The 27,096-nt window shown below is 53.2% G+C and overlaps 14 protein-coding genes across 14 annotated transcripts; 4 read left to right on the forward strand and 10 right to left on the reverse strand.

Annotated features, from left to right (window-relative positions):
- Nucleotides 1–200: 200 nt before the first annotated feature.
- Nucleotides 201–1,730, reverse strand: BDV59DRAFT_188558 (uncharacterized protein). The gene has a single exon (XM_073691444.1). It carries the CDS (start codon nt 1,548–1,550, stop codon nt 213–215), a length of 1,338 nt encoding a protein of 445 aa, XP_073543159.1. The 5' UTR covers nt 1,551–1,730; the 3' UTR covers nt 201–212.
- Nucleotides 1,731–1,904: 174 nt separating this feature from the next.
- Nucleotides 1,905–4,115, reverse strand: BDV59DRAFT_138948 (rhomboid protease PCP1). Its single transcript, XM_073687128.1, has 4 exons — nt 3,000–4,115; nt 2,609–2,942; nt 2,383–2,557; nt 1,905–2,321 (listed from the first exon to the last, which is right to left on the reverse strand). Exons 1-4 carry the CDS (start codon nt 3,924–3,926, stop codon nt 2,066–2,068), a joined length of 1,692 nt encoding a protein of 563 aa, XP_073543160.1. The 5' UTR covers nt 3,927–4,115; the 3' UTR covers nt 1,905–2,065.
- BDV59DRAFT_138947 (uncharacterized protein) lies at nt 4,116–4,880 on the forward strand. Its single transcript, XM_073687127.1, has one exon. The coding sequence runs from the start codon at nt 4,305–4,307 to the stop codon at nt 4,731–4,733; it is 429 nt and encodes a 142-aa protein (XP_073543161.1). The 5' UTR covers nt 4,116–4,304; the 3' UTR covers nt 4,734–4,880.
- A 383-nt stretch (nt 4,881–5,263) lies between these two features.
- On the reverse strand, nt 5,264–6,451 carry BDV59DRAFT_138945 (Mob1/phocein family protein). Its single transcript, XM_073687126.1, has 3 exons — nt 6,084–6,451; nt 5,905–6,019; nt 5,264–5,840 (listed from the first exon to the last, which is right to left on the reverse strand). Exons 1-3 carry the CDS (start codon nt 6,313–6,315, stop codon nt 5,321–5,323), a joined length of 867 nt encoding a protein of 288 aa, XP_073543162.1. The 5' UTR covers nt 6,316–6,451; the 3' UTR covers nt 5,264–5,320.
- A 521-nt stretch (nt 6,452–6,972) lies between these two features.
- BDV59DRAFT_188564 (Paf1-complex subunit LEO1) lies at nt 6,973–8,828 on the forward strand. The gene is made up of 3 exons (XM_073691445.1): nt 6,973–7,370; nt 7,420–7,600; nt 7,659–8,828. Exons 1-3 carry the CDS (start codon nt 7,150–7,152, stop codon nt 8,649–8,651), a joined length of 1,395 nt encoding a protein of 464 aa, XP_073543163.1. The 5' UTR covers nt 6,973–7,149; the 3' UTR covers nt 8,652–8,828.
- Nucleotides 8,829–9,068: 240 nt separating this feature from the next.
- Nucleotides 9,069–10,465, reverse strand: BDV59DRAFT_139001 (alpha/beta hydrolase). The gene is made up of 3 exons (XM_073687129.1): nt 9,676–10,465; nt 9,467–9,623; nt 9,069–9,407 (listed from the first exon to the last, which is right to left on the reverse strand). Exons 1-3 carry the CDS (start codon nt 10,181–10,183, stop codon nt 9,155–9,157), a joined length of 918 nt encoding a protein of 305 aa, XP_073543164.1. The 5' UTR covers nt 10,184–10,465; the 3' UTR covers nt 9,069–9,154.
- Nucleotides 10,466–10,747: 282 nt separating this feature from the next.
- BDV59DRAFT_196457 (SDR family NAD(P)-dependent oxidoreductase) lies at nt 10,748–11,789 on the reverse strand (the record flags this gene model as incomplete). Its single annotated transcript, XM_073692717.1, has 4 exons — nt 10,748–10,941; nt 11,006–11,288; nt 11,345–11,623; nt 11,673–11,789. 4 exons carry the CDS (start codon nt 11,787–11,789, stop codon nt 10,748–10,750), a joined length of 873 nt encoding a protein of 290 aa, XP_073543165.1.
- A 552-nt stretch (nt 11,790–12,341) lies between these two features.
- On the reverse strand, nt 12,342–13,913 carry BDV59DRAFT_188570 (Zn(II)2Cys6 transcription factor rglT). The gene is made up of 2 exons (XM_073691446.1): nt 13,733–13,913; nt 12,342–13,668 (listed from the first exon to the last, which is right to left on the reverse strand). Exons 1-2 carry the CDS (start codon nt 13,854–13,856, stop codon nt 12,527–12,529), a joined length of 1,266 nt encoding a protein of 421 aa, XP_073543166.1. The 5' UTR covers nt 13,857–13,913; the 3' UTR covers nt 12,342–12,526.
- A 144-nt stretch (nt 13,914–14,057) lies between these two features.
- On the forward strand, nt 14,058–16,562 carry erb1 (ribosome biogenesis protein ERB1). The gene has a single exon (XM_073691447.1). It carries the CDS (start codon nt 14,096–14,098, stop codon nt 16,436–16,438), a length of 2,343 nt encoding a protein of 780 aa, XP_073543167.1. The 5' UTR covers nt 14,058–14,095; the 3' UTR covers nt 16,439–16,562.
- Nucleotides 16,563–16,577: 15 nt separating this feature from the next.
- BDV59DRAFT_188573 (putative AAA family ATPase/60S ribosome export protein Rix7) lies at nt 16,578–19,128 on the reverse strand. The gene is made up of 3 exons (XM_073691448.1): nt 19,027–19,128; nt 18,714–18,959; nt 16,578–18,666 (listed from the first exon to the last, which is right to left on the reverse strand). The coding sequence occupies exons 1-3, from the start codon at nt 19,072–19,074 to the stop codon at nt 16,762–16,764; spliced, it is 2,199 nt and encodes a 732-aa protein (XP_073543168.1). The 5' UTR covers nt 19,075–19,128; the 3' UTR covers nt 16,578–16,761.
- Nucleotides 19,129–19,353: 225 nt separating this feature from the next.
- Nucleotides 19,354–20,399, forward strand: BDV59DRAFT_188574 (ESCRT-III subunit protein VPS20). Its single transcript, XM_073691449.1, has 3 exons — nt 19,354–19,426; nt 19,600–19,963; nt 20,026–20,399. Exons 1-3 carry the CDS (start codon nt 19,383–19,385, stop codon nt 20,233–20,235), a joined length of 618 nt encoding a protein of 205 aa, XP_073543169.1. The 5' UTR covers nt 19,354–19,382; the 3' UTR covers nt 20,236–20,399.
- On the reverse strand, nt 20,400–21,644 carry BDV59DRAFT_188576 (PITH domain-containing protein). Its single transcript, XM_073691450.1, has 3 exons — nt 21,389–21,644; nt 21,189–21,300; nt 20,400–20,998 (listed from the first exon to the last, which is right to left on the reverse strand). The coding sequence occupies exons 1-3, from the start codon at nt 21,525–21,527 to the stop codon at nt 20,578–20,580; spliced, it is 672 nt and encodes a 223-aa protein (XP_073543170.1). The 5' UTR covers nt 21,528–21,644; the 3' UTR covers nt 20,400–20,577.
- A 149-nt stretch (nt 21,645–21,793) lies between these two features.
- Nucleotides 21,794–24,193, reverse strand: BDV59DRAFT_139066 (putative ATP dependent RNA helicase). The gene is made up of 3 exons (XM_073687130.1): nt 23,766–24,193; nt 22,043–23,701; nt 21,794–21,973 (listed from the first exon to the last, which is right to left on the reverse strand). The coding sequence occupies exons 1-3, from the start codon at nt 23,988–23,990 to the stop codon at nt 21,842–21,844; spliced, it is 2,016 nt and encodes a 671-aa protein (XP_073543171.1). The 5' UTR covers nt 23,991–24,193; the 3' UTR covers nt 21,794–21,841.
- A 248-nt stretch (nt 24,194–24,441) lies between these two features.
- On the reverse strand, nt 24,442–25,972 carry BDV59DRAFT_211112 (uncharacterized protein). The gene is made up of 2 exons (XM_073695732.1): nt 25,535–25,972; nt 24,442–25,479 (listed from the first exon to the last, which is right to left on the reverse strand). Exons 1-2 carry the CDS (start codon nt 25,890–25,892, stop codon nt 24,446–24,448), a joined length of 1,392 nt encoding a protein of 463 aa, XP_073543172.1. The 5' UTR covers nt 25,893–25,972; the 3' UTR covers nt 24,442–24,445.
- Between the last annotated feature and the right edge of the window lie 1,124 nt (nt 25,973–27,096).

A 27,096-nucleotide genomic window follows, 5' to 3' on the forward strand; every position in this document is an offset into this window, starting at 1 on the left:
ACGCGTTTGGCTATTTTGCAGGCTTCAGAGATGCGGATCTCAATGTCAGAATAAGAATTCATGATTGTGGTGGTGTTTAGGAGGTCAAAATAGCTTCAAATTTATCGTTGGGATGAAAATTATCGTTGGGATGAAGCAGACCAACACCCCGAAGGGGGGTGGGGCTGCTGACCTAAAGAGACGGCTACTCCAACCGTATACATCCTTCCAACTCACTTGCCAACCATCTCGTTCAGTAACTCTCCAACCTGTGCCCGGTAGTCCTTCCGGTCCAATTCCGGCCGTTTCTCGATCAGTTCCAGGGTCTGTTTCAAAAGCTCTGACAGCGGCACGTCCAATTTCACTGGCGAGGGCTCCGCCTCCCCGGGACTGTCTATCTCGGGGATCGTAAACAGATTCTGCAGTCTCTGTTCAGCCGCTTCCTTGCGCCGACGACGGTCCTGCTGTCGTAGTGCCTGGCACGTGTCGAGCCCCGGAGCCCGCCACGCCTGACCGTCCAGACTGTCGCTCTCCAGCGACTGGTCGAACGTGTACAGGTCGGTGATGAACTTGTTGATCGAAGCGTTGCGCACATAGTGCTCGCGCGAGAACCCATCGCGCGACGCAAACCACGCCCGGTACGACGCCCGCTGCAGGATGAGCCGACACTCGTCCATGTAGTAGGTCAGCCGGGCCTTGTAGCGGTCCAGAGTGTCGCGGTCGGGCTGCAGGATGGCGTCGGCAAAGTCCAGCATCCACTGGCAGAAGAGCACGGTGATGACGATCTCCATGCCTGGGTCGTCGTGGGCGCCCCGGGCCGCACAGTACGGACTGGAGCTGAGGAAGCCGACATTCACGTGGACGCCCTCGGCCAGACTCGAGTCCAGCAGCGCCAGCAGGTCCGCAATCGCCACCCGGTACATGGTGAAGCCGTCGTCCCAGATCGACCACAGGTCGTCCGTCTTGCTGGGGATCCAGTCGAAGTGCCGTGCGAAAAGCGCCTTGCGGTGGTAGTCAAGGCCCAGCACGTAGTGGCGGCTGCGGAAGGCCGGCCCCGCGTCGGCGATGGGCAGGACCACGAACAGGAACTGCGGATCATCGCCCACGTTGCGCGGGTCGAATGTCTGGTCGTCGAGGAACTCGTGGTAGCTCATCGGACGGCAGTCGAGCCCGTCGTACACGAACATTCCGTTGCGTCGAGTGTGCGTGTCCTTGCCCCGTTCTACCGAGCAGAGATACAAGTGGTAATCCACGATGTTCCAGGGGTGGCTGACGCTGTAGGTTGCGAAGTCATCGTCTTTGCGTTTGATCGGCGGCTCGGAGTCGTCGGACGCGAGAGACTCGGGTTCTGACTCCAGGTCACTGTCGTAGCTTGTGGTTTCGTCTAGGGTGTCGGTCTGGATGATCTCTTCGGTAGCCACGTCGGGGAGTGCATGGGAGACGGCCTCCAACGCCAAGCTGTCATTATCGAGGACGTTTCGCAGCGCCTTGATATCTTCCCAGCTTCGCTTCAACTTGAAGACCGACACGGGAGGCTCCTCCGCAACGGGCGAGGTGAGCCGGTAAGGCATGACTCGTAGGCCGATTGAGCTGAGCTAGAAGACGAAGATTGTTGGTAAAGATGGAATTGAGTTGCCTGGGTGGATCAGGGAGTTGATGGGAGAGACGGGATAGAAGGGCTTATATGAAGAAATGAGCGTGGAGGTTGGTAGCAGAGGGAGAAGGGAGAGAAACACAAAGATCGATGGCGCATCTTCGATATCATTCAATATGTTAGAGACTGCGACATGCAAACCACCCACCGACAATCAGGTTTCAGCCATGGCTGGCTGGCATAGATTCATACAGATCCAATTCCCAAAAGATCTTCTCCAGATCTAGTGAGACCAGATGTCTTAAGAGGACGCATCAGCTCTTTCACTGCTCTCTCCTTTGATTCTATACAAATGCAGATATACAAGACTCAACATCAAACTCACTTCCTGTAGGGTATTATTCAAATAGATCCAAATACGGAGTAACCAAGCAGTAAGACCGGCAAACAATCATGCCGTCTATCAGATCCAAACACCATCCAGAACAATGCCTACTCATTCCTGAACACCCGCTCAAACCAGCTCATCTGCTCCCGCCGTTCTTTCTCCTTCTTCTTGTAGGAGAATGCCCACACCGTCCCGGCGAGATATCCTCCCAGATGTGCGACATGGTCCATGCGGACAGCCTTCACGGGACTCAGCATACTAAGGATCTCGACGGCAACAATCCCCGTCAAGAACGCTGATCCCTTGGCCGACAAGACTTCCTGCCATTCGGCCGGGAGGAAGAAAATGGTAAACCGTTCACTGTTCGTCGGACAATCGTTAGACCAGTAGATGAGATCCGAGGCTCACGGATGATACATACTCTGCATGAAGCAAGCACAGCGCAGCGACGAGACCTGAGATCGCGCCACTGGCTCCCAACCCAGTGACCATCAGGTTCCCTCGCAGAATATGATACAGAAGAGAAGTGAACGAGCCGAACACGCCGGATGCAAGATACAGCGCCAGGAAGTTACCCCGGCCGATCTCATCGTGCACTGTCACAGAATTAGTCGATACGGAACCCACAGTGGAGGGGTAAAGCTCACCTTTGGTTCCCACCACCCACAGCACAAACATATTCGCGGCCAGATGCCTCACCGTCTGGTGGCTGAACACATTCCCAACCAAGCTCAACGGCCGAGGGTATGCGGTTACCGTGATGAAATAGCGATTCAACAGTCTCCAAGCCGGGGGCCACAATCGCCACAAAGCAAAGATACCCACATTCGCCCCAATGATGGTCATAACCGTCGCCGCGGCGGGAGGAACACTCGGCCACAGACGATCCGACCTGGCCGGGGGTTCGTAGAACTGCGCGAAAACATAGCACAGGGCCGTGGTTCCGACGGTGGCCGCCAGCGCCCGAAGGATGCGAGAAGTCTACAAGACCCGTCAGTTCGATACGACGCTCGCGCCAAAGTCTCCAATTCCACCTACATTCGTCACCTTGGACAGATCCATGTCCCACTCCGTTGCCCTCGTGTGGTGCTTCTGGATCCACGCCAGCACCGGACGCTGGCTAGGATCGGCGCGCTCCCGAACCTCCAAAGCCGCCGAGTCCTCGAACTTCTGCAGCGCCGTGTTCTTCTGAATCATGCGCTTGAGCTTCTCCCGTTCCTGCTCCTCGCCCTCCAGCCACTCGCGACGCTTTTCCTCCTGCTCTGCAAGTAACCGCGCCTCGTTATTTTCCCTCGCTTCCTTCAATACACTCCTCCCGTACGGATCATTCCCTTCACCGAGCTCCGCGCCATAGCTGCCACTCTGCGGCTTATACAGACCCAGTTCCTCGGCGCGCCGGACCAGCTTCTCATGCTCCTCCTTCTCCTCCCGCTCGATGCGCGCCAGGATGGCCGCGTCCTCATCGAGCGGATAATTCGCCCGGAGCCAGTTCAGCGCCGCATTGAGGGCTGGACGGCGCACCGTGCGGGTGATATCCGCGGGGAGATCGAGGTCGAGGGTACCGTCGACCCGTCTGCCCTGCAGCACGGCGAGGACGCGGTTCCCCATCTGGGGGGAAATTTTCATGCGCGGGCCAAAGATCGACTGGATCTCGGCGGCGGAGAAGGGCGCGGGACGAAGCTGCACGCCATGTTCGACGGGTGGGTTCGGCGGGGCGCGGAGATTCCTGGAAGTGGTAAAGAATCGGAGAACGGGGTGAGCCAGGGGCTTGGTCTGGAGATGCACTTCGTGAGAGGTCGTCAGCGGGTGGTAAGCCCGGGACAGGCGGAGGGAAGGTCGGGAGAGGCTATGCGGATGCCACGGCGTCGACATGCAATGGGCGGAGCGGAGCGACGCTGGGAGCACGCTCGAGGGACGGATTCCGGCGCATGGGATGCGCCATGCTACGCCGAACACATTGCTCATATCCTAGGATTCAGGGCGGGGCCCTACGTAGCACGCTTGCCAGATGTGGTTGGAACTGGAATGGGCAGTTGGAGAAGGTCGAGATTGGGGCTTAGAATCAGGTGAGTTTCTCCGGCTGCCGAGGAATTATTCCGAGCATGGGTACAGGTGTACGTATGATGTACACTGTACTGTAGTCGGCTCAGCTCTTCGCTATCCTTTCTTTCTCCCTGGGTAATGAAAATGAAAAGCACTGCAAAACAACTCCCACTCTGCGAATAGTCGAGTCTTAGAATCCCGTGCATATCACGTGCCGATAACACCATCTGATAACACCATCAACACCGCCAACCCAACCATACCATCTTCCCATACCGACGTGCGCAAGAATCCCTCAACATGTCAGGAGAATCCGCTCCCATCTCGCTGGACGCCTTTGCCGAAGCCATCCAGGAGCTGCCGCTTTCCGTCGTACATGCGAAAGCCAGTGAACTTCGCAATTCCATCGCCCACCTGAGGCGGTCTAATGCGGAGCTGCAGGCCTTCGTGGCCGAGTCGTGCGACACCGACGACGAGAAGCGGGAGCTGGAGGGCTATATCTCCGAAAATGAGGGCGTGATCGGATCTATGAATGACCGGATAATGTTGTTGAAGGCGGAGGTCGAGCGACGTGGTCAGGTATGGATTGAGGAGCGTCCCGCGACAGAGGCCAAGGAGAGGCCAGCCGGTAATGGAAGTGTGAATGGTGCTGAAAATGCGGCGCATCCAAATTCTGCGGAAGAGCCCACGGAAGGACAAGACCCGGAACAAGATGGGATCTACCTCTGAACCCGACGTCACTGCGAGAACATATGATAATGTTTAATGAGTGGCCACGCTGAAGGAGCACCTTACCCACACAGAACAAGCACGATGTCGAATTGTTGTCGCGGAAATCTTAGTGACACCGGTCCAAGACATCACTAATCCTGTATTTGGGTTCTCGCTACGTCGCTACGCTCTCAACGATATCTCGATTATTTATCGTTCATACTTAGTAAAGCTATTCGAAGACCGTCATTTCACATCACGCTCGTTGGCGGTAAATCACAGATTTCAACCAACCGTGGGCTTCACGATGGAATGGATGCATCTCGGGTTTATCTAGGCCAAAACATTCGCTCTGATGATTGTAAACTCGACGAGATCGGTCGTGACGGGGGATATGCAGGGAAAACACGAATGAAATATTCACACCGCATGCTCAATGCTCAAATTCTCAACTCTTGGGGGATGCATAGCACGAGACCAAGAACAGACTAAAACACGCCATAAACCGTAATATCCGGGGAGAAACGAAGAAATTCAGGTTCCAACGCCAGGTCAGAAGACCAATTATTTGCCAGCGAACTAAGTAGGAAGAGCTCGGTTCTAGCTCAGCTAGAACTGGGCTGACCCCAGTGGCCACCCGCCAGGGCCTCAGGGGGGATCCTCTGCTGCTTGATAAAGAGATCGATCAGAGGCTGCATGGGCTCCATTTCCTTGTCGGAGACCAGGCGGTAGTACTTGGCCACGGTGACGAAGTGAACGAAGCACATATTCAAGATGTCGTGTTTGTTGATATGCCAGAAGGGATTCAGCCAATGCGCGTGGTACATGTGAGCGTAGCAGCGGAACATCTGCTTCATGATGCCCTGGCAATCCTTGTAGAAAGTCGGAGGGAAGCCACTGGACTTGCCGATCCATTCCTCGCCATTGGAGGCAGCGGCCGGGCTGGGGGGGTTGGTACTGGCGACTTCGTTGAGCGCGAAAGTATCGGGAACACCGGTCACCTTGTCGGTGGGGAACATGACAGGGTCATGGATCTTGCTAACAATCCACTTCTCCACGCGGTTGATGAACTTGGGAGCAGAGATCTTGGCAGCGCGGCCATCCACAAGCCAGGTATAGGTCAGACTGACGGCAGAAACGTTAGAGCGAGGTCCTATACCGATCGATGTTGGATGACCGTAAGACTTACCGGCCAGCGGACATAGTAGGGCAAGTGGCTTCATTGCAAATGGGGAGGCCGGTGACGCCGTTGACTTCCTGGATGACTTGGAGCATACCATGCAGCAGGCGATACTGCTCAACAACTGTTACGAACGGTGAGTGAACGGGCCCCCGACAAGACAACGACGCGTCCATCCGAAGACTTACTCTGATGAGCCAGCCACTCTCCCAGTTCGACATTCTTAGGACAAGCACACAGCGTCAAGAAGTTTCCTTTCACGTTCAGTGGAGCGTATTTCTCCTGGAAGAAGTACTTGGGCGCGTCGGGATCATAGGGAATGGGACTGTCCATGTTTGGAGAGAACGAAGGCGAGTTGGGGACGATGCCGGCCTGAGGCATCTGGGGAGCTGGCGAGGGAGCCGGACTTCCATTGTTCATCTTGGGAGCGTTGTTGTTATTGTTGTTGTTGTTCTTGTTGTTGTTGCCTCTGCCAAATCCTTGGCGGCTGAAAACGAATCGAATGATAGGTCAGTTTTCGACTCGTGGGCTGCGTGAAACTATGTGGGGAAATGTATCAATGTAGGGGGAGGGGAGAGGGAGGAGGGGGGATATAGATGGAAATGGGAGACAATCAGAGGAAGATCGAGGAGTTCAGGTCAGATAGAAGATAAAGATCCAGGGAAAGCATGATATTTATGCTTTAGGGGCGCATGATGCTTGCAGATCTGTGGCATTTAAGGGGAAAACGGGTGCACAAGAGGATGAGGGGGAAAGGAATCGAAACACGTACACGCTCTGGAGGAAAGTCGCCATGGTGTGGAGAGGTAGACGAGGAACGACCGAAGGAGAGTGAGGCGAGGAGAGAACGAGAGAGAGAGGGAGGGAAAGAGGGAGAAGAGAGGAAGATGATGGAGAGAAGAGGACGAGAGGGTCAACAGAGAGAAGGACGGAGGACGGACTTGACCCTATTCAATTCTCTTTTGGTCTGGCCCGTCGAGCTGGCTGCTGCCGCTAGGCCCCTTTGGGCCCGGGCCGGATCAACCCTTGGCCGACCACCGCGGAGCTTTCTCTCCTTCAGCTTGACACTGCCCTGACGACGTTCTTACGACCATCTCTGTTCTCCCTCGCCGAATCCCTTCTATTGAAACCTCTCCATCTACACACAAGGAGTGCGAGTGGACTCTTTGAACCTCTCGTATCATTCCCCCCACCGGGTCTCAAACATAGTCCCGGCCTCCCTCAACTCGACTACAACACAGCCCTCCACAAGCAATGGACTCATCCGACGAGGAGGTTGTTCGCCGTCCGGGACGTGGCGCAGGCGCTGGTCAGCCTGGCAGCCCATCTGGAAGCGAACAAAGAAGTGAACACGAGTCCGTCGCGCGAGAACAGAGCCCTGTAGCCTCCGACCCCGGAAACATGAACTTGGATGACGACGATGCCGACCTGTTTGGATCAGAGGGATCCGACGGTGGATTTGGAAATGATGCAGAGTATGTATCATCTTTCCATCATACTCTATTCCCTTTAACCGTATGGTAGGCAACCTCACCGGACACTTGACGACGAGCAACTGGACTCGGGGGATGATATGGATCGATATGACCGAGCTGGCGAGCGCATGGATTACGAAGATGGCGGCGAAGGCGACTACCAGGAGACCTTAAATATCATGGACTTGAGTCTGGGCCGGGCGCCTGAGCCTATAACATCCAACGGCGAGGTGCGCGAAACCCTCGAACCCCAACATCAAAACACGCAACTAACCCGCCTAAAACCAGATATACACAATGCCGGTCCCCCCATTCCTGTCGGTAGAAACCGAAGAATTCAACCCAGAGACCTATGTCGCCCCACCTTACTCGACCGCAGCCACGTCTCTCTGCTGGCGCCACGACCCTAAGAACGAAGACCTCCTCCAGTCCAACGCTCGTATCATCCGCTGGGAGGATGGCTCCATGACCCTTCAATTGGCTTCGGCGCCGAAGGAGCAATACAGAATCTCTACTAAACCTCTTGCGCCTCTGAATAAATCCGGAGACTACGACACGAAACTAGATTCCCATGTCTACCTGGGCGCCGCAGCGGAGACGTCATCCGTCTTCAGACTCACGTCGCATCTGACTCATGGCCTCACCGTTTATCCCACGGCCGTGGAAACGGACGACGCTGTGCAGCGTCTCCAGGAGTCATTGGCGGCCGCCGCGCGCGGCGGTAAGAAGACGGTGGATGGTTCCGCACCAGTCATCGAGGTGAAGGAAGATCCGGAACTGGCGAAACGCCAGGCAGAACTGGCCGAGCGAGAGAAACTCAAGGCTGCGCGTCGTCGGCAGCAGTTACAAGAGCGCGAGCTGGACCGTGGCAGTCGTCGCGGGTTTGGGCGAACGGGGGGTGCTGGTCTTACTGTGGGTGGACTGGAAGATGACGACCTCCTTTCAAGACCGCGGGCCAAGAAGCCGCGTCGGCCCAACCGGCGCGGAGAAATCTACACGGATGACGAGGAGGACTATGACCGTCGTGGCCGCACGAGGGAGGATGAGTACGATGAAGATGACGGCTTCCTCGTTGGGAGCGACGAAGAACCCGAAGTGGTCGATGATGAGGACGATGAGGAGGTCCTCGAGGATGAAGATATGGATGCGGAAGGCGAGGAAGTGGACGAGGCCCCGGCTCGGCCTAAAGAAAAACGAGCATCTCCGGAAAGCGGTGCTGCCGGCACTCCTCCAGTGCGGAAGAAGAACCGTTTCATCGTGGAGGACGACGATGAAGAATAAACCATGTGATATTATCTAACATCGACCTCCGCTACCTAACTTCATGAATCTTGCATTATTATGGTAATGATTGTTTGGAATCTACTCCGTACGTTGGCTGGACTTGGGAACAACAGGCGTATCAGTGATATCTCTATTTCATGATTGCACTCTGGGACGTAGATAGAAATGGAAGACATTGCTGACCTTCATGGGTCTATTTGTTTTTATGTGCGTTCCCCGTTCCGAGTATTCTTGGGCCCTGATAGCTTGGGTTCCTCATCCAATCCCAAAATGTGAAATAGTTCTGGTAATTACTCTGGATGCATGTCAAAATGGCGCCAAATTCTGTTATCGAGTATATGAGTCTACCTTGATTCCCCAAGGCTGGTGAATACTGCAGTACACAGGCCCATTTCCCGAAGCCTTTCCGAACCAGGCGAGCGGGTTTCAGGGCAATTTGTACAATCTCCAAAAATTATGAATTCTTCACACTATCCAACTAACACTCGATGGTTAAGATGTCATCTAACTAAATACTCTTTCAGAAATTCCGCTTGGGCTGATACGATGCGTTCGAATCCATTACCGGTATAAGCATCGAAATGACCGCCGGGGAAGATGTGCAATTTCTTTGGCTCTCGGGCCCTAGAATATGCCTCTAGAGCCATATCAGTTGGTGTCACGACATCATTTTCTGCCACCGTCAACAACAGCGGGGTTGGTGAGATACGGTGGATATATGCGGCAGGATTGTACGCGCGAGCGGCCTCGAGGCTGTATATAGGTGGCCGTTAAGATTCGGCTTGTATTTCAACCTGGAAAATGGAGCTTACCTTTTCAGTGTGATCTCGTTTTTCCATTTTGACTTACCTTCCCACTCACTAAAGAATTGATAGCTATCTGGCGTGGGGAGTGCAGATGGTTGCAGAGGATCTTTGGCGACTACTGCCATCACCCCCGGGGGTTTCCCTGCAGCCCGGGCTAATCGGTCTAATTGACATCAGAAAATGGTGCATACGCTTCACCTCCAGGAGACCTATACCTTCTTGAAATGCTTTGTTTACTCCGTCTATCATGTCAGACCGGAGGAGTCGATTCAAGGTTTCCCACCCATCTACGAGAGGAACTTGGGACAGCACCACCTTCACTCGCCGGTCAACTGCTCCAACAAACAGCACGTGTCCGCCGCTGTAAGAGCTTCCCCATATGCCAATGCGATTAGGATCGACATCGGCTCGAGATTGGGCATAAGTAATTGCATCTGAGATATCGCTACTCTGTTGACTGGGAAGAATCTCCTGCCGAGGCTGGCCTTCCTTCGTGTCACTGTCGCCAAACCCTCGGTTATCATATACTAGACAACTGATGTTCAGGGTCGAAGTGAAGTATTCCGCAAACGTGACAAGTCTCATTTCTTTCAACGCGGAGAATCCATGCGACATAACGAGACACGGCAGTCTTGCTTCCGATAACTCCGTTGACGGGCGAAGGAGCCAACCCCGCAATGTGACATGGTCGGCCGTTTGGAATTCAATATTTTCGCGAGGCATGTTGTGTGGTACTTCAAGGGAACAGCGGGGACGAAGTTAGTAGTTCTAATATAACTCCTGGAATACGAAGGGCTGTTTTAATACCCCGGGAATCAATCCTTCGGAGTCCTTTCATCATCCGTCCGGAGTGATGGTTCATATTGGACGCCTCATATTGGGCGCCATGACGTCGACATATTTGGTTACATTCCATCCTCCTTGCACGTGTGTCAGCTATAGGCCCCACGTCTAATGCTGAACACCCTGCATAACGCTTTGCCGCTCGCCTGATCAGTTTTGTGAATTCCTGGCAGTATAACAAGTGTATGCAGTCGAGAAGGCATACCTTACTGGCGCAGTCTGCAAACCTGGCCTGAGTTGAGAGTGGACAGTCTACTGATGATGTATGGCCCCACTATCTTACGATCAGGTACGCACGATAAGATGGGTATTTAAAGTATTAGAAAGGTTAACGGTTAACCATGACAAGGCCAAAAATCCCTAATCCATACAGTTCCAATAGAAAAGTTTCTCTAGCAAATTAGCCAGGCTCTTATTGAGTGACTGCAAAAATTGCAGACAGTCTTATAAGGGTATCTCCTTATTTCCATGCGGATGGGGCCATCCATATATTCCGGCCGTCAGCAATGTCCCCATGCGGATTTCCTCCTTCTTGGTCTTTAACTCGTCGACATCCCAATGAGCCCAAATCTGACGTCCACTCAGGAAAGAAGCCTCTGGACTGGCTAGCCATACGCAACAATCGGCGGGAAGATCAACTATCCAAGATCAGGTGTCAGCAGATCCACCCCTGGAGCTTCTGGAGCAGGGGAATGCCCTCACGTGTATCAAGTGGCAGCTTGCCACCAGCCAGATTGCTCTTTTGAAGCATCTCTGTGTCTATAATCCCGGGAAGTAGCGACACCACGGTGATACCTGGGTTTTCCGCCGCAAAGAACTCCAACACCTTTGCTGCCGCAATCTTGGAGGACATATAAGCAGACAGTCCAGCTAGCAGCGAAACTGGGAGCATCATGCCCGCGGTCATCCCAATCACCACCGCTCCGGAAGGTCTCGCAGTGGGCTGGAATACCTTGGCATTCATCATTGTGCCACGGACATTGGTCTAAATCTCGCCTTTCAGGACACAGTCGAAAGAAGACTGGACAATGAGGCACCTACCTCGAAACTCTGCCACCAGTCATCAACCGAGGAATCGACAATTGTTTCAGGAGCAGCAAGATAGGCAGCGTTGAGGATGAGGACATCCCAGGTGCCTACTTGGGCGGCAATGTCCTCGATGTTCGCCTCATTAGTGACACTGGCAGCATGGACCGAGCTGTCGCATGTAAGCAGTTTCTGAGTTTCAAGGAGCTTTGTTTCTGTCCTCCCAATAAGAGCTATTTTGCGGGCGCCAGCGCGGGCAAATGATAACGCAACTGCTCGCCCTATTCCGCTACCCTTCGATTCATCAGCCCTTGGTTATCTTCCCATAGGGAGTGCAGCTCACTGCGCCCGTAATCACAATCGTCTTGCCGGCGGCACTGAGTTCCGGGCGCGACGGAGAAATGGCTGGATACGTGTCATTATGCCAGATAGAGGTGAACGAAGGAAAAGGAGGTTCCATTTTGCAATCCTGTTCTGAGCTGCGTAGGGTGGTGATTGAGTGCAGTGTAAGCGGGGCAGACGGATGCTCTTGTCTTTAAAGGGACGTCTCGTCTCCGACCCTTCGGAGGACAGGTCTGTTGTCATTCGCCAGATGACAGCGAGGCCAAGCAGCTAGATGACCAACCCATGTTGCGCCCTAGGATTTAGTTGGCCGACGAGGAATGTCGTTAATCTGCTATGCTAGTGCTTACTTATGCCGGTCTACATTTCTGAGCCGTCCGCTGTGGAGTTTGGTCTCTTCAACATACAGCAGAGTACTGTATCAACCTAACTACCAATATAATTCATCTGAATGGATGCTCGTCCTCTTAGGAGTAAAATCCAGGCATGGTATCACTGCTATTGACGGTTTTCTCTTTATACATCAAGAAGGCGGTTAATCTATATACTACCGATCCTGCCTAGTATGGTAAGGCGTCGCCGATCACCCACACATTATTGGCCACTACACGATCCAATAGGAGGGCCTCTAGAACGCCTAAAGAATAGAGGGAATCAAGAAGGACAGAGAGCCACATATTGAACCATTGCTAATTCTACCTATTACTGCTTCAACGCCATGCTGCTGGTAAATATCATGATCTTGTACCGTATGCCCCTAGATTCGGGGATATATGGAAACATGCCATATTCAACAAACTCAACGCCGACCCTTCCATCAAACATGTCGCATTAAATCGTCAAGACCGCTCATTACTATAAAGCCGTACCCTCTGGGAACTCATTCGGTTGGAAATCAAACTTGGCAATCACATCCCGGGCGCTTTTAGCCACTCGTATGCACAGCATATCCTGTTCATTCCGTTGCTCGGTCCACTCTTTAGAGCTATTGGTCCCGACCACAGGCGGATAATGCGGCGGACGGTCCGTATGCCATCTCCGTTGCCGCGTTTCCATCTCCTCAACAAGCGAAAGCAAACTGGGCGAATCGGCGCATTTCACGGTGCCGGCCGGATCAGCAGGCAGCCCGGTCACACCGCTCCGGACCGTCTGTCGCAGCCAGTCCTTCCACGTTTCTGCCGGGTCTGGCGAGTTCTTGGTCACCTCAGATACATATTCCGGCGGTGCAGCTTGTTTTCCGAGCTCGATAGCATCGGCTTTTGACACGCGCAGCCAGCTGTCGCCGAGGACATTCAGCAGGGTCCCGGTGAACATGACGTTCTGCATGGCTGTTGCAAAGTTTAACGGACACACTTCGCAACGTAGAACCATTCGTGCGGTTTTGGCGCCAATGAACAAGGAGCAGACGGTATGTTGGGAGATCGGAAAGGGGGCGAGAGAGGAAAGGTGGCTGAGACAGAGATAGAGGTAGTGCAAGCAGGCGCATTGGTTGTCAGACGAATCGTTATTCTCTGGAGTTAACGGGGGCGACGCCATCTGTGACATGTGTGACAAGGCTGGTGGGAGGGAAACCATGCAGGATGTGGCGGCCGACACACTCGAGAAGTCCGGCCACGGGCTCGTAGTTGCAGGGAGAGGGGTCGAGAATTTCCCGGCGTCTGTCTGCCAGGAGTGATTGTGGTTTTCGTCCGTCGAGAGGAATGCTTGCGGGCGACTGAACGGGGCCGTGTAGACCGGAGGGCAGAGATATGAAGAATCCGGCATGGGCGCTGTTTCTGGATCCAAACCTGAGAGGCCGTATAGAGATTCGCTAAATTCGGGCAGCATGTCACTGCCATCGGGGATGCCAAATAGGCCGACATCACCGTCGTCTTCGCGGGCTCGTTTCTTGGGTGGCCGCCCCATCTGCTTCTGTATGGAATAGTGGCAGACCAGCGATTGCTTGACACATCGACTGCAACCAGTCATTTCCCCAGAGCATTTCAACTTCTTCTTCCCTGTTCGAAAGCGGGGAACGTCAGTCCTAGGCGCGCAAAGTATCTTTCCAGCGCAAGCACATACGGCATTCATCACAAGCGGCATGTCTTTTCAGCGATGGAACTGAGAGTCCTGGAGTGTCGGAATTGCTGGAGCCATCTCCCGGAGTTGGAAGTGGACCGCTTGAGTCCGGGCTCGCATTCTGCATACTGAGGGGCTAATCGAGCGACACACAGTGGTTTCATTCAAGAAGGACGTCCATGTCAGCTCATGGTGGGAGGAAGAATAATGTCGACGGAAATCGCCCCGATAAGATGGCCGCGCGGGCGGTGTGTCACGTGGGCGGTGAGCCATACTATCTCGGCCCAAGGAAAAAAAAAGTCGACGGAAGTAAAAAAAAGACCCCAATCGTGCATCAGTCCGAGTTTTCGCCATTCTCTCGCCATAATGCCTGCTTTGAAGGCGTCTAAGAAGCGCAAGGCTGTCACTCGTGATGTAGAGGAGGAGGCTGGCGTGTTTTCCGGCGATGAGCTCAACGCAGAGAACCTCGACGGTGCCTTGTCGGACAACGCAAACGAGCTGTCCAGCGACGAAGATGATTCTGAAGTTGAACTAGTTGATGAGTTCAGTGATGAGGATGACGAAGACGATGAGGAGCTGGACAGTGATGAGATTCCGTCAGACGGAGAAGATCAGTCCAAGAAATTGTCCGCAACGGATGGCCAGCTGGAGGAGAGTTCTAGCGAGGACGAACAGCCCAACTTCCGCATTGAAAAGGACGCCAACGGCAACGATCGGTACATCTACGATGAGATTAACCCCGATGACAACTCGGATTACTCTGACGTCGACGAAAATGCCAACACCATCGGCAACATTCCCCTCAAGTTCTACGACGAATATCCGCACATCGGTTATGATATCAACGGGAAGAAAATCCTGCGCCCTGCCAAAGGCGAGGCTCTAGATGCGCTACTAGATAGTATCGAGGTCCCCAAGGGTTGGACTGGTCTCACCGATCCTTCAACCGGCAAGCCTTTGGAGTTGAGCCAGGATGAGCTGGAGCTCTTGCGCAAGGTGCAGATGAACGAAATCCCTGAAGAGGGTTACGATCCATACGAGCCCCTGATGGAATGGTTCTCTAACAAGCAGGAAATTATGCCATTGAGCGCCGCGCCTGAGCCTAAACGTCGGTTTGTTCCATCCAAGCACGAAGCGAAGCGGGTCATGAAGATCGTGAAGGCCATCAAGGAGGGTCGTATCTTGCCGTACAAGCCCCCTACGGAGGAGGATGAGGCGGCCAAGGATGTCATCAACTATGACTTGTGGGCCGATGAAGCAGAGCGACCCGACCATCCTATGCACATCCCGGCTCCCAAGCTCCCCCCTCCCGGTTACGAGGAGAGTTATCACCCGCCGCCCGAGTATCTTCCCGACAACAAGGAACGCAAGGCGTGGGAAGAGGCCGATCCGGAAGATCGGGAGCAGGAGTTCCTCCCCAACGACTTTGGCTCCCTTCGGAAGGTTCCTGGTTACGAGAATTTCGTCAAGGAAAAGTTCGAACGTTGCTTGGACCTTTATCTTGCGCCTCGTGTGCGGAGGAGCAAGTTGAACATCGACCCTGAAAGTCTCCTGCCCAAACTTCCGAGCCCGGAAGAACTGAAGCCCTTCCCTACCACGTGTGCTACAGTGTTCAGGGGGCACAAGGGTCGCGTCCGGACCGTCACAGTCGATCCTTCTGGCGTTTGGCTCGCGACTGGTGGCGACGATGGTACCGTTCGCGTCTGGGAGTTGCTCACTGGTCGTCAATTATGGTCTGTCCAGTTGAGCGAGGAGGACGCTGTCAACGTGGTTCGCTGGAGACCGGGCAAGGACGCTGTGATTCTTGCTGCGGGTGTCGGCGATGACATCTTCCTTGCGGTGCCCCCGATTGTCGACCCGGAGATGGAGAAAGCTAGCCTGGATCTCATCGACGCGGGCTGGGGATATGCGGCATCAAGACCTCCTCCCACTGCTGCCGAGGAGAACAAAAAGAACACTCCTCCGCAGTGGATCCGTCCTGCTGCTGCCCTTGCGGACGCCGGCGTGTGCGCCGTCATCCCCCTCCGATACGTGGTCAAGACTCTGTCGTGGCATCGCCGGGGCGATTACTTCGTCACGGTGTGCCCTGGATCCTCCACGCCGGCTTCCGTGGCCATTTCCATCCACACTCTTTCCAAACACCTGACGCAGTTCCCCTTCCGCAAGCGCATCAAGGGTGGTGGTTCCCCGCAGACGGCGCACTTCCATCCCTCGAAGCCCATCTTGTTCGTTGCGAACCAGCGCACCATTCGCGCGTACGATCTCTCCCGCCAGCTCCTCGTCAAGATCGTCCAGCCCGGTGCGCGCTGGATCTCCTCGTTCGACATCCACCCGACGTCCTCCACCGCCGCTGGTGGTGACAACCTCATCGTTGGCTCCTATGATCGTCGGCTTCTGTGGCATGATCTGGAGCTGTCGCAGCGCCCCTACAAGACCCTCCGGTACCACGGCAAGGCGATTCGCTCCGTCAAGTTCCACCCCGGTGGTCGTTACCCCCTGTTCGCGGACGCCAGTGATGACGGATCTCTCCAGATCTTCCACGGCAGCGTCACCGGCGATATGCTCAGCAACGCCAGCATTGTGCCCCTCAAGGTGCTCAAGGGTCACAAGATCACCGGCCAGCTGGGTGTGTTGGACGTCGACTGGCATCCTCGGGAAGCCTGGTGTGTCAGTGCCGGTGCAGACGGCACCTGTCGGTTGTGGATGTGATGTCGCATGGTCCCGCAGGGGGCGGTATTCTGCTGTCGATGTACTGTGTTATATATCTATCTACATGAGGCGTTTGGTGTGCATAGTTCTAGTCTTAGATATCCATTACAAAAGTTGATCCAACACTCTTGAGCGAATCCGCAGAAGTAGCATGGCCTGAACGGCACAAACATAGAAGAGTCCACGCAACCTGGCTAATGCCCAGCATTGTCATTAACGTCATTATCATAGGTCTGTCTATAATTGAAGTTTTGCATAACCCATGCCCAAAAAGTATGTGATAAGAAGCGAAAGATGCATCTATCAAGTCCCAGAGGTCGGTGTTAGACAATACCCCCACTCCAATCCCGGCGCAACTTCTCATATTTCTTGAGGTCCGTAACGCTGGGCCGAATGAACGATTTAGCCGCGACAAAGTCCTGCAGCTTGATGGTATCCCGTCGCTTGATGGCAGAGTATCCTGCGCGACGAAGCAAACTGCCCAGATCCGCACCGCTGAATCCTTCGCACTCCTCCGCCAATCTTCGGAGGTGCTCGTCGAACTCGATGGGGAGGTTCCGTACCAACGTCTGCAAGATCTCCACGCGCTCCAGCGGACTCGGCAGGTTGACGAACAGGAGAGTCTCCAGACGGCCGGGGCGCAGCATGGCCGGGTCGATGATGTCCGGACGGTTTGTCGCCGCGATGACGTAGATGCCCTGGCGACTGCTGCCCAGGCCGTCGAGCTCAGTGAGCAGAGTGTTGACAACCCGCGCCGAGGCCTCGGAGAGGGTGTCGTCACGGCGGGGGACGAGGGCATCCAGCTCGTCGAAGAAGATGACGCAGGGGATGGAGGAGCGGGCGCGCACAAAGACCTGGCGGACCGCACGCTCGGATTCACCGACAAACTTGTTGAGGAGCTCGGGGCCCTTGACGCTGATGAAGTTGGCGCGGGACTCATTGGCCACGGCCTTGGCCAGGAGCGTCTTACCGCAGCCAGGGGGACCCCAGAGGAGCACGCCCGTGGGGGCGGTGATGCCGACGCGAGCGTAGATTTCGGGGTTCTTGATCGGCTCGACGATGGCCGTGGCCAGTTCGTCGCGGATGCCTCCCAAGGCACCGATGTCGGCCCAGGTGGTGTCAGGGATGGTGGCGAAACCTTCGCGCTTGGAGGAAGGTTGGATCTTGGGGAGCGCGGTGAAGAAGTCGGCGTTGGAGACGTGGACGACTTGTGCCTCGTCCCCGACCGGAGACTCTTTCGCGTGGGCTATGAGACGGCGGAGTTCCTTGACCTTCGGACTGAGGTCATCGGAGCCTTCGATGTCCATCTCTTCTCCGCCGTGGGACTTGAGGATGTCCAGGTATCTCTTGATGGCGGCGGAGCCGGCAGTAGACACCAGGTCGTTCAGGTCGGCACCCACGAAGCCGGGGGTGCGCTTAGCGAGAGTCGGGAAATCGAGGTCGTCTGCGAGGCGCATCTTGCGGGTCAGGGCACGGAGAATCTTCTCTCTAACGGGTTCCGAAGGCACGGTCATGTTGATCTCTTTGTCAAAGCGTCCGCCTCGTCGCAGGGCGGGATCCAAGCTGTCCGGCCGGTTGGTCGCGGCGAGCACTATCACCGGTTTCCCGTCGGTCTTCTCGAGTGCGAGGTCATCCAAGCAGGTCAGGAGCTGGGCGACAATTCTCTTCTCCATCTCTCTCTGCGCGCTTTCTCGCTTTGGCGTAATGGCGTCGATTTCGTCGATGAATATAAGACAGGGGGCGATCCGCTTGGCCTCTTCGAAATGCTCGCGCAGGGCCTTTTCAGATTCTCCGGACATGCCCGAGACAATCGAAGGAGCCGAGATGGAGATGAAGGGCACGCCGAGTTCCGCCGCGAAGGCGTTCGCAACCATGGTTTTTCCGCATCCAGGCGGACCATGTAGCAGAACACCGCGCGGAGGCTGCACATTCGAGGACATGTAGACTTGGGGACGGGTCATGGGGAGGATGACCAGGTCTCCGAGATCTTCGATCACATCATCCAAGCCACCCAGGTCCGCAAGACTCACATGCGTCGGAGGAGAACGATCGATGGTGGCCTCCGCCTTGCGGCGTTTCGAGGAGTGCGATTCCCCTCCATGCTGTCGACGTTTGCTTGAGGTTGGAGCGGGAGTGGCCGTGTCGGTGGTGGGAGGCTCAGACTGTTTCTGAGGTTTTTGGGCCGTGTTCCACATTCCCACGATGCTCTTATTGAGGCTGTTGGATTCCTGCTCCAGTTAGCCAAGTGACCTCTATCCACAACGGTTGGCCATACCAAAACAGGCTTTTCCTCCTCTAGTCCTTCAAAGTCACCGTCTACCGAGTCGTTTTCGTCCTCTCCGATCTCGTCTACTCTTATCACTTCGACGACCCGTTCGATGCTGTCCTCGAGCATCCGCTTGGGTTTTCTGTTCAAGCTGGAATTTGACCGCCGGATGTGGTCATAGATGACGGGAACAGATAACCGTTTCGGGTCATTATCATCCCGGCGATCGAGGATGGTGCGTACAACCTGGTGGACCTGTTCGTCGGGGAAAGAAAAATATCAGCACAGGGCACACGGCGCAGGCGGGAATTGCTTCGCTCACTTCTCGATCTAAGCCCTGTCGCAGGGTCGGTCTCCCGCCGCGACCCATGTCTCCTGTGAACACGGAGATATAACTCACGCGACCACGTGGGAAAAGCGAGGGTGAGGGTCAAGAGTTGTATGAAATGCGCCGGGGGAATTTCTACAATTTCCGCGCACCGGAGAAACAGATGTCCCGGAAGAGAGGGCGTACTGCCGATACAACAGAGTTCGCAGAGACCGAGACACAGCGGAGTGGACTGTGACAATACCATACCGCAATACCTCCCGTCCCTCCAGTCCGCACGTCATTACTCGGCGGCTTATCGGCGGAGCAGCAGTCGATCTTCTTCTCTCCCTCGACGGCATGCGATCACAATGGGGAACGCAAACAGCTCCCATAAGATTTCGGCTCAGGACCGGTGAGTTAGGACCCTGTGTCCTTTCTACCTCTCTAGACTTGCTCTTGTTACCTTGAGAGTGTCATGACGGCTTATTGACTTCAATTGGTCGCATGACTCCTCCCCGAACCCCTCAGCAACACCCCCCGCTTGGCCTGCTAGAGATGGCTAACAGCCGAATGTGTCGGCCACAGGGCGATCCTAGATCTCAAAAATCAGCGTGACAAGCTGCAGCAGTACCAAACACGAATTAGGGATCTCACAGACCGGGAGAAAGACATCGCCAAACAATGTCTCGCTCGAAATGACCGCCAGCGTGCTCTGCTCGCCCTGCGCCGAAAGAAATACCAGGAATCTCTCCTCTCGAAGACCGATGCTCAGCTAGAGCAGTTGGAACAGTTGACGAGCCAGGTGGAGTTCTCTCTCGTCCAGAAGGATGTCCTTTTTGGCCTGCGCCAGGGCACACAGGTGCTGCAGACGATTCACAAGGAAATGGGTGGTATCAAGGGTGTTGAACAGATGATGGGTGAAACCGAGGAAGCTAGGGCGTACCAGGAAGTAAGTTCTTTGTGGCTGAGGGGAGGGATGACTGAGAGGCTAACGCGATGGTCGCGATCCAGGAAATCACCCAAATGCTTGCGGGTCATCTGTCAAACCAGGACGAGGACGAGGTCGAAGACGAGCTGGCGGTCCTGCAGCGGGATATCCAACGGGATATCGATTTACCCAATGCTCCCACCGACTTGCCTTCAAAACCTCCTGTCGCCGAACCTGAGGACAACCAGCAGACGCGAGCAAAGACGAGAGAGCGGACCGCGATTCCCGCCTGACTGGTGGGACTCTTATGCCTGCAGATGGATGGATTTCTTGTGCAGCGTTCAAAGCATTTCTGGCGTTGGTGGTTCTGGGTATTATAGTAGTTAGATTGTCATTAGACCAGCTGAGCTCGGGATGCATGCACAGTGAATTCTCGAGCTTCGAATTAGATTAAGGTCCCAGTAGTTTCCTTCAGTATTGTACATGTGCATGCCTTGAGACAAATATTGGATTGTATTTGTGTGTTTTTGGATGCATTCGTAACGATCATCGCAGGACATACGCCCGTCAGAGGACCCTGTCCCTGCTTTTTCAAACATATCCGACGTCCAGTAGTCACAAAATAAGGTAGGCAATCACTGTCCGGGCATGATTCTTCCCCCGATGCCATTCACTCCCTGGATCGCTACATGATCCCCAGGGTTTGCTGCAGCTTCATACAAGAAACTGACTGGTTCGCGGTTCAGCGCCATAAATTGGCCCTTGAACCCGATATAGCCAACTTTGGTCACATCCTCCTCGCCGTCACTCCAGTTGTCCTCGAAGAACAGGGTGATGGACGTGGTGGTGTTCCAGTGAGCGCGATTGAGGGGAAGCTCAAAAACATCCGCACCCGGAACAGGCTGTGGGATCTCAACCGTCTGCGTTGGGGAGAGCTCCGAAGCAGTGGCAAAATCTAGGTCATCTCGGTTCTTGAAGAGCTTCAAGGTTTTGGGCGCAGAAGGAGTGGGTGCAGTATAGATAAGGATAGAGTGCACCTTCACCTGGCCAGTAAACCTACCAAATTAAAAGCATTAGCATCGCATTAGTAAGTTATAGATCTTGGGATTATGTTTTCGCCTGGTGTTGGTGGCCGGCGCTGTAGTTCGGCGATGAAACAGGCATGGGGAACGAGGGGTAATGTGGCGGGGTAAATCATTATCTATAACCAAAGGGAATAAGACGATACGGGAGCGACTAAACATACGGAATGTACATCAGAAGTTGTTCATCAGCGTCGCTTTCAAGTTCCGGCTGGTCATTGAGTCGTTCAGACCATGCTTTCTGGACGATAGCAGCGCCAGACTTGGGACTTGCCTCTACATCTCGCATCAGAACCGTGCCATAAGACAGAAAATTTTTCAAGGCTATAGGCAAGAGAACTGGGGAGAGGAACTTGTCACATACCGTTCAGTGTTGTGATGGAATCGAATTGGATCTGCGAGTACAGGAGGGACTGAATGGCCGGAGTGATATCATTGGAATGATCGTGACCGTCTTCTCCATGGCAATGTCCGCCATGATCATGGTGATGATGTCCAGACATTTTTTTGAGTCTATCGGGATCAAACGCTCCTCAGTTTCTGGTAAAAGGCCCAGCGACCTAGTGTTTTGTCGGGATGAGAACAGTTGGTGAAGTAAATACTGGCGGAACCGAACGAAGACCTATGAAAAACCACGGGACTTGTCACGTCCCGAAGCGGAAGTGCTTACAGCAGCAACCTTGGAACAAATGATCGGCCAGCTTTTTGAATGATAGTATCTGACTATTTCAATGAAAATGCACCATAAAAGGAAATGAATTATATGTTAGTCCTCTCATTATTTTATTAGCTATGGTACTAATTCTAAACGTCATCCTCATTGAACTCTATAGTAATTCGGCGCATACTCCAGAAGATAGCCTTTTTCGATCTTGGTAATGTCCCGAATATACGTCTTTTCGCCGGTTTGCAATATCTCGTGGAAAATCACCCAGTCTGCCTTTCGGTTCTAAAGAAGTATTAGTCGACTAGGCAGGAAAAAAAAAAAGAAAAGAGAGAGAGAGAGAAGAATACTCACAAACATCAACGAGCTTGGATGAGCATGCAATGTAAGCCCGCCGCTAACGGTCTTGAAAGTCCCATCAGGCTGCATTTTCGCAGCGTGGGCAAAATATCCAGTTGTAAGACATCGCTGGATCTGTTCAGCCGGTTTGCCGAGTTCGGCTGGTCTGTAGCTGGAAGCAAGGCTTTCATCCGTCTGGATACCGAATCGTTCGAGGTACCGCTTTAACTGGGATCTTACGCTCACTGCACGTTGCATAGATCGATAGTTCAGAAGATTGTCCCGGCACCACTTAGAATCCTTTTTCCCCCTAGTGACAAATGCCTGGTATACGTTGAGGTAGGTCAGATGATCGCCTTCTTCGACAGCGAACTTGCGCCGACTGCTCTCTGCCGACTTCTTATCGCCGTCATGTTGTACCCACACGGATCCCTGAAGGCTGACCATGGCCGCGATCGTAAGAACCTCACTCAGACAGCCGAAGGACTGCGCGGAAAGGAGCACTTTCGCCATCATCGGGTCCACGGCCAGCTCAGCCATCCGTATACCCAGAGGCTTGGTCAGTTTTGCATAATCATCGACCGCCCCCAGAGAGTAAAGCAACTCAAAAGCACGGATCACAAGATCTGCAGGGGGAGAAGTCAAGAAATCAAACCTCACAATGTTATCGATACCAAGAGCCTTGAGCTGCATGACAACAGGGGCCAGATTTGACCGCTGAATCTCAGGAACTGTCGCGTCGGGTAGCTGCTCATATGCTTGCTGAGTGTAGAGGCGAAAACATTTTCCAGGTTTGGTTCTACCTGCTCGACCTGCACGCTGAATTGCTGCAGCCTTTGATATTGGAACTGCGGTCAACGTTTCAATACCAGTGCTCGGATTATAGGCCCTCAGCTTGGCAAACCCGCAATCAACCACGTAGACTATTCCGTTAATCGTAACCGAGGCTTCGGCAATGTTTGTCGATACTATGACTTTGCGTGTATTCTCTGGTGTCGGTTCAAAAACATACATCTGCTGATCCGTGGTGAGACCGGAGTATAGTGGCAGAGGTAGCAGAGACGGGGCTTTTGGGTGCAGTGATGCAGCGCGTTCCGAGAGCATCTGAACCGCGGTGTCTATTTCCTCGCGGCCTGTGAGAAAAACCAAAACGTCGCCTTCTGCCTCTTGCAGATGGATGTCAAACACGGTTTTGACCGCCCGCTCCAGGTAATCCTCAGCCGGAGACTCTAGGAAAAGGAGGTCGACAGGATACATTCGCCCCTCCAGGCTGATGATTCTGCCAACACTCCCTCCGAGGTCGCTAGAGTCTGAGCCCTCCTGGAACTCGTCACCGGCAAAAAATCGGAGGAAATCTTCAGCCTGCAAGGTTGCACTGCTGACCACGATCCTCAGCTCGGGGCGTTTCTTCATGATTTTTTTGAGGATTCCCAATAGGACATCGGTGCTGAGCGATCTTTCATGCGCTTCGTCCACCATTATCACGGAATATCTGGACAACAGGGGGTCTACAAGAGCCTCTCGGAGAAGCATGCCATCCGTGAGGAACTTTATTCTGGTGGAGGCGGAAGTCAAGTCCTCAAAGCGGATCGAGTAGCCGACTTCCTCACCTAGCTTGCAACGCATTTCTTCAGCCACCCTGGTAGCCACTGTTGTGGCCGCAACTCGGCGGGGCTGCAATGGCAGTCAGCGTGCGGCTCAAAGACTGAATCAAGGATGAACGCGTATGTTTACTTACCTGAGTAACCGCTATAGCTTTTCCATCCGCACACCATCCTGCTTGATCCAGATACTGGGGTAGTTGGGTTGTCTTGCCACTGCCAGTCTGGCCAACCACAATCGTAACCGGATAGGTCTCGGCAAGGTACAATAAGCTCTGGCGGTGTCTCGCGATTGGAAGCAGAGAAGCTGGCTTGTAGAGAGAAGGGATGAAGGTTGATGCGAGATCCCATTCGGACGCCATTGCGGACGAGGGTTCAGCCAAAAAAGATCCACGGGGCGTTTTCTATAGACCGACTAAACATGCTGAAAGACCACCGGTCCATCTGTCATACGACGAGCTCCGAAAGACGCGAGCTGCTTAGGCTACACCGCCTCCGCAGTTAGAATACTGATAAATTCTGACGCAAGGAGATGGAAAACGATGATGATGCCGTTTGACTAGGGCTCTTGCTAATAACTAGAATATAGACAAGCAGGCAAGGAAAGTCATGTTTTTCCGATGTTCTATAATAGGAAAGCGGTATTACGGATTCTGCCTCCACAATCCCATAGTCGACCCATATGTACTCCGGCCCCCACCCACCAATCATAGGCCAGGGTTCACTCCCCTCGTAGTAGAAAGACCCCCAGATGGAGATCCTAGAGAGCTCTTGAATCCAGAGGTTTTCGTCCCTTAGCCTGATCGACAATCCATCCCTACACAGTAAATAGCCATTCCTTCCACTCATCTAAAGATGTGATCCCTTTAATAAGTCGACGAATAAATGAAGGTGGCTGCAGAGTATAACACAGATTACAAGTCGCAGAGCCATGGGGCGGTTCCCAATCGACTAGCACGCCATTGGTCGTACTTCGAGAAAAGTCATAGTAAGAACGAGGAGTAAGCTGATGGGTAGTCCATACCAGGATAACTGGGTCCTCGACATCCGCCACGATATTCGATGTACCGGGATCCTTGCTGCGCTGTCTCAAGTAACTGGCGTACTGTGCCTCGATTCGTGAAAATTGCAGTTCATTTTCAGACAACTTAATGCCGGAGGTAGTCGACGCCGATTGCAAGATCCTCCATACCGCAGCATGCAAATCGCAGGAAGAGTTGCCCACATATTGATAGTGCTTAAAGACGTCATGTAACATAGGTAGCAATTTACCCCCAACGGTGCTACCGCTAGTCTCGATTATCTGAGTCATGCTGGGGAATAAATTGCTTGGGCGCGTCTCGTCCAGCAGTATTGGTCGCAAAGAGTGCCTAAATAGCTCATTTGTGGTTTTGTTAGGGTTTAAGGTAGCATCCCCTGTACCCCAGCATGTTCCCGGTAATGGGATATTTTTCTCTAAAAGGGAATGAAAATCCTGACGTAGTTTCTGGACCAAAAGGCTGTCTCTTCGTAAGATAAATCTGCAGAATTGGCACTGTTGAGTAAACCCATTATCTGCGAGGCCTTTTTGACGTCGTGTGGTCCATTGTACTGGGGTTTGTCTCCGACATCGGAAACACTCGATGTAAACATAGTCGGGGTCGTCTAAGTTATCCCATGCTAAGGTTGTCTTCTCCTCGAAGTGTAACTTGGAGGCTTCTGAGCAGTTGTATTGTAGATTTTGATCGATAGACTGCGAGGCTAGAGCAAGGGGAAATCCTTCATTCCAGAGTGCCATCTTTTGGTGTCGAAAGCAGTCCTCATTAAACGCTCTACTATGTATTGTCAGTGCATGTAAAACCATCAAAATATCTAACGTGACAAAAGTCAGTCTGTATCAGTGTCAAAGTAAACAATGCATACCTACCTAATGGCGGCATTTGATCTAATTTCCACGTTCCTTCGCCGTAAGACCCAGGCTTCTCGAGCATCGTTCCGGCCACAGGGGTATTTGGAATACAGGCCCACCAAATGGAAAATCGATGTATAGCCCGTGAGATATATACCGACCATCGGCGATCCTCAATGGTTGATTGCCGAACTTTTGGGTCATGTCCCGAGGGAATATCATGAGCATACTCTGTTTTGAATAGACCTTTTGACCTTGACACGGTCCGCTTTAACTTTAAGAAGCACCGCAGGATGTGCTGATGTCTCTGGCACTCTTGCGGATGTACGACAGGTGTCGCCTTGGACAGCAACGGCGAGGCTTCGGTGAATTCCATGTTCCCGGGTTAAATCTTGTCAGAATAATGATCTGGGTAAAATTATAAAAGAGAAAAGAAGTCTATGAGAATGATCATGTGTTGAAAAGCCTTGCCCCGCCCTCAAAATCACTGATCTTACTGGATCCATCAAACTACGACGTTGGTGTCGGAATTTCATTTCCCCATTAGACTCCAGCAACATAATGTTCAGCCTATCATGATTCACGTCCGGCTCCTGCCTCCATCTATCCTAGAACAGGGATACCATGATACCATCCGCTGTCTTAAGTCTGTCCGGTATCTAACATGAATGTGTCAGTATGTACACCTAGGTCCTAAGGCTGGGATTGTGCCCCTCCTGCTAATCTTGAATGTGACAGTCATGTCTATGGTTTAGTTATCACGTACTCGTAGTATGCAGCTGTGTCGCAGCCGAATCGTCCATTTACGTGTCGTGTGTTGTGCACTGTGTCGGTGCTCGGCGGAAAACATGATAAGGAAATCTCGATTCCCAAGCTACGCCAATGCGGGATAAGCGGAGCTATAAGGCTTCCTGTAATTGCTACACTCATTGAATGAGACTGTAGTCAACATAGCGAATCGTGCGCACTCAGCATAGCGTTCCCGTAAATCCCAGACAGTAACCGCTATAGCTGTATGGTAGGTAAGTGTTAGATATCTTACCAGCTGCCGCTAATAACATTGATTTTATTATCATGAATGAAGGTAGGTAGAAAGAAGATTGATAGGTAAGATGCGGCGTACGCCAGGACGAGAGAGATGGACAGGACGAGATGCATTCAGTACATACAGCGCTTCCTAAAGTAGAGAGAAGTGTTCCTGCCGCTATTTCATACTCCCTAGATCATGATTATGTAGGTAGTTCGGTCTTTCTATTCACTGAGCCCCAATAGCTACATAGAGAAGCCCAAGTTTTCTGTAACTCTCTCTCTCTCTCTCTCTCTTCTCCCCTTTAGCTAACAACAAGCACTAATGCGAGTTACCCAGGCTCAAAGGCTAAGTGTATGTAAGCAATGGTATATCACGTGTCAAAACTGAATATCACGTGGCCCAACGTCACTGCGGATTCGGAACGGCCCAGGAGTGGCTGATGTCTGGAGCTTCCAATCGCCATACTCTCCCTGTTTGCTACGTTTCTGCCTTGGGTCGTTCGCGTCATTTTACTTCCTGCCTACACCCTCTCCCTGTTTCTCCGATTCTC

The sequence above is a fragment of the Aspergillus ambiguus genome (genome assembly GCF_047715705.1).
Source record: "Aspergillus ambiguus strain CBS 117.58 unplaced genomic scaffold BDV59scaffold_56, whole genome shotgun sequence".
NCBI classification, from domain to species: domain Eukaryota; kingdom Fungi; phylum Ascomycota; class Eurotiomycetes; order Eurotiales; family Aspergillaceae; genus Aspergillus; species Aspergillus ambiguus.

Excerpts from the sequence above, each read along its gene's own strand:
- BDV59DRAFT_188558 (XM_073691444.1), bottom strand. The coding sequence starts at position 1,550 with ATGCCTTACCGGCTCACCTCGCCCGTTGCGGAGGAGCCTCCCGTGTCG.
- BDV59DRAFT_138948 (XM_073687128.1), bottom strand. The coding sequence starts at position 3,926 with ATGAGCAATGTGTTCGGCGTAGCATGGCGCATCCCATGCGCCGGAATC. Across the intron at positions 2,943-2,999 it reads ATCTGTCCAAGGTGACGAAT|ACTTCTCGCATCCTTCGGGC; the intron begins GTAGGTGGAATT and ends CGGGTCTTGTAG. Across the intron at positions 2,558-2,608 it reads GTGGGTGGTGGGAACCAAAG|TGCACGATGAGATCGGCCGG; the intron begins GTGAGCTTTACC and ends ATTCTGTGACAG.
- BDV59DRAFT_138947 (XM_073687127.1), top strand. The coding sequence starts at position 4,305 with ATGTCAGGAGAATCCGCTCCCATCTCGCTGGACGCCTTTGCCGAAGCC.
- BDV59DRAFT_138945 (XM_073687126.1), bottom strand. The coding sequence starts at position 6,315 with ATGAACAATGGAAGTCCGGCTCCCTCGCCAGCTCCCCAGATGCCTCAG. Across the intron at positions 6,020-6,083 it reads AGAGTGGCTGGCTCATCAGA|TTGTTGAGCAGTATCGCCTG; the intron begins GTAAGTCTTCGG and ends CGTTCGTAACAG. Across the intron at positions 5,841-5,904 it reads CCTACTATGTCCGCTGGCCG|TCTGACCTATACCTGGCTTG; the intron begins GTAAGTCTTACG and ends TTCTGCCGTCAG.
- BDV59DRAFT_188564 (XM_073691445.1), top strand. The coding sequence starts at position 7,150 with ATGGACTCATCCGACGAGGAGGTTGTTCGCCGTCCGGGACGTGGCGCA. Across the intron at positions 7,371-7,419 it reads GGATTTGGAAATGATGCAGA|GCAACCTCACCGGACACTTG; the intron begins GTATGTATCATC and ends ACCGTATGGTAG. Across the intron at positions 7,601-7,658 it reads CTATAACATCCAACGGCGAG|ATATACACAATGCCGGTCCC; the intron begins GTGCGCGAAACC and ends GCCTAAAACCAG.
- BDV59DRAFT_139001 (XM_073687129.1), bottom strand. The coding sequence starts at position 10,183 with ATGCCTCGCGAAAATATTGAATTCCAAACGGCCGACCATGTCACATTG. Across the intron at positions 9,624-9,675 it reads AAACAAAGCATTTCAAGAAG|ACCGATTAGCCCGGGCTGCA; the intron begins GTATAGGTCTCC and ends GATGTCAATTAG. Across the intron at positions 9,408-9,466 it reads AACGAGATCACACTGAAAAG|CCTCGAGGCCGCTCGCGCGT; the intron begins GTAAGCTCCATT and ends ACCTATATACAG.
- BDV59DRAFT_188570 (XM_073691446.1), bottom strand. The coding sequence starts at position 13,856 with ATGCAGAATGCGAGCCCGGACTCAAGCGGTCCACTTCCAACTCCGGGA. Across the intron at positions 13,669-13,732 it reads TGCCGCTTGTGATGAATGCC|GGAAGAAGAAGTTGAAATGC; the intron begins GTATGTGCTTGC and ends GCTTTCGAACAG.
- erb1 (XM_073691447.1), top strand. The coding sequence starts at position 14,096 with ATGCCTGCTTTGAAGGCGTCTAAGAAGCGCAAGGCTGTCACTCGTGAT.
- BDV59DRAFT_188573 (XM_073691448.1), bottom strand. The coding sequence starts at position 19,074 with ATGGGTCGCGGCGGGAGACCGACCCTGCGACAGGGCTTAGATCGAGAA. Across the intron at positions 18,960-19,026 it reads GACAGGGCTTAGATCGAGAA|GTCCACCAGGTTGTACGCAC; the intron begins GTGAGCGAAGCA and ends CCCGACGAACAG. Across the intron at positions 18,667-18,713 it reads AGGAGGAAAAGCCTGTTTTG|GAATCCAACAGCCTCAATAA; the intron begins GTATGGCCAACC and ends TAACTGGAGCAG.
- BDV59DRAFT_188574 (XM_073691449.1), top strand. The coding sequence starts at position 19,383 with ATGGGGAACGCAAACAGCTCCCATAAGATTTCGGCTCAGGACCG. Across the intron at positions 19,427-19,599 it reads AAGATTTCGGCTCAGGACCG|GGCGATCCTAGATCTCAAAA; the intron begins GTGAGTTAGGAC and ends TGTCGGCCACAG. Across the intron at positions 19,964-20,025 it reads AAGCTAGGGCGTACCAGGAA|GAAATCACCCAAATGCTTGC; the intron begins GTAAGTTCTTTG and ends GTCGCGATCCAG.
- BDV59DRAFT_188576 (XM_073691450.1), bottom strand. The coding sequence starts at position 21,527 with ATGTCTGGACATCATCACCATGATCATGGCGGACATTGCCATGGAGAA. Across the intron at positions 21,301-21,388 it reads TTCCATCACAACACTGAACG|AGGCAAGTCCCAAGTCTGGC; the intron begins GTATGTGACAAG and ends TGCGAGATGTAG. Across the intron at positions 20,999-21,188 it reads CAACTTCTGATGTACATTCC|GTTTACTGGCCAGGTGAAGG; the intron begins GTATGTTTAGTC and ends TTAATTTGGTAG.
- BDV59DRAFT_139066 (XM_073687130.1), bottom strand. The coding sequence starts at position 23,990 with ATGGCGTCCGAATGGGATCTCGCATCAACCTTCATCCCTTCTCTCTAC. Across the intron at positions 23,702-23,765 it reads AAGCTATAGCGGTTACTCAG|CCCCGCCGAGTTGCGGCCAC; the intron begins GTAAGTAAACAT and ends CTGCCATTGCAG. Across the intron at positions 21,974-22,042 it reads ATCCAAGCTCGTTGATGTTT|AACCGAAAGGCAGACTGGGT; the intron begins GTGAGTATTCTT and ends ATACTTCTTTAG.
- BDV59DRAFT_211112 (XM_073695732.1), bottom strand. The coding sequence starts at position 25,892 with ATGGAATTCACCGAAGCCTCGCCGTTGCTGTCCAAGGCGACACCTGTC. Across the intron at positions 25,480-25,534 it reads AGATCAAATGCCGCCATTAG|ATATTTTGATGGTTTTACAT; the intron begins GTAGGTATGCAT and ends TTGTCACGTTAG.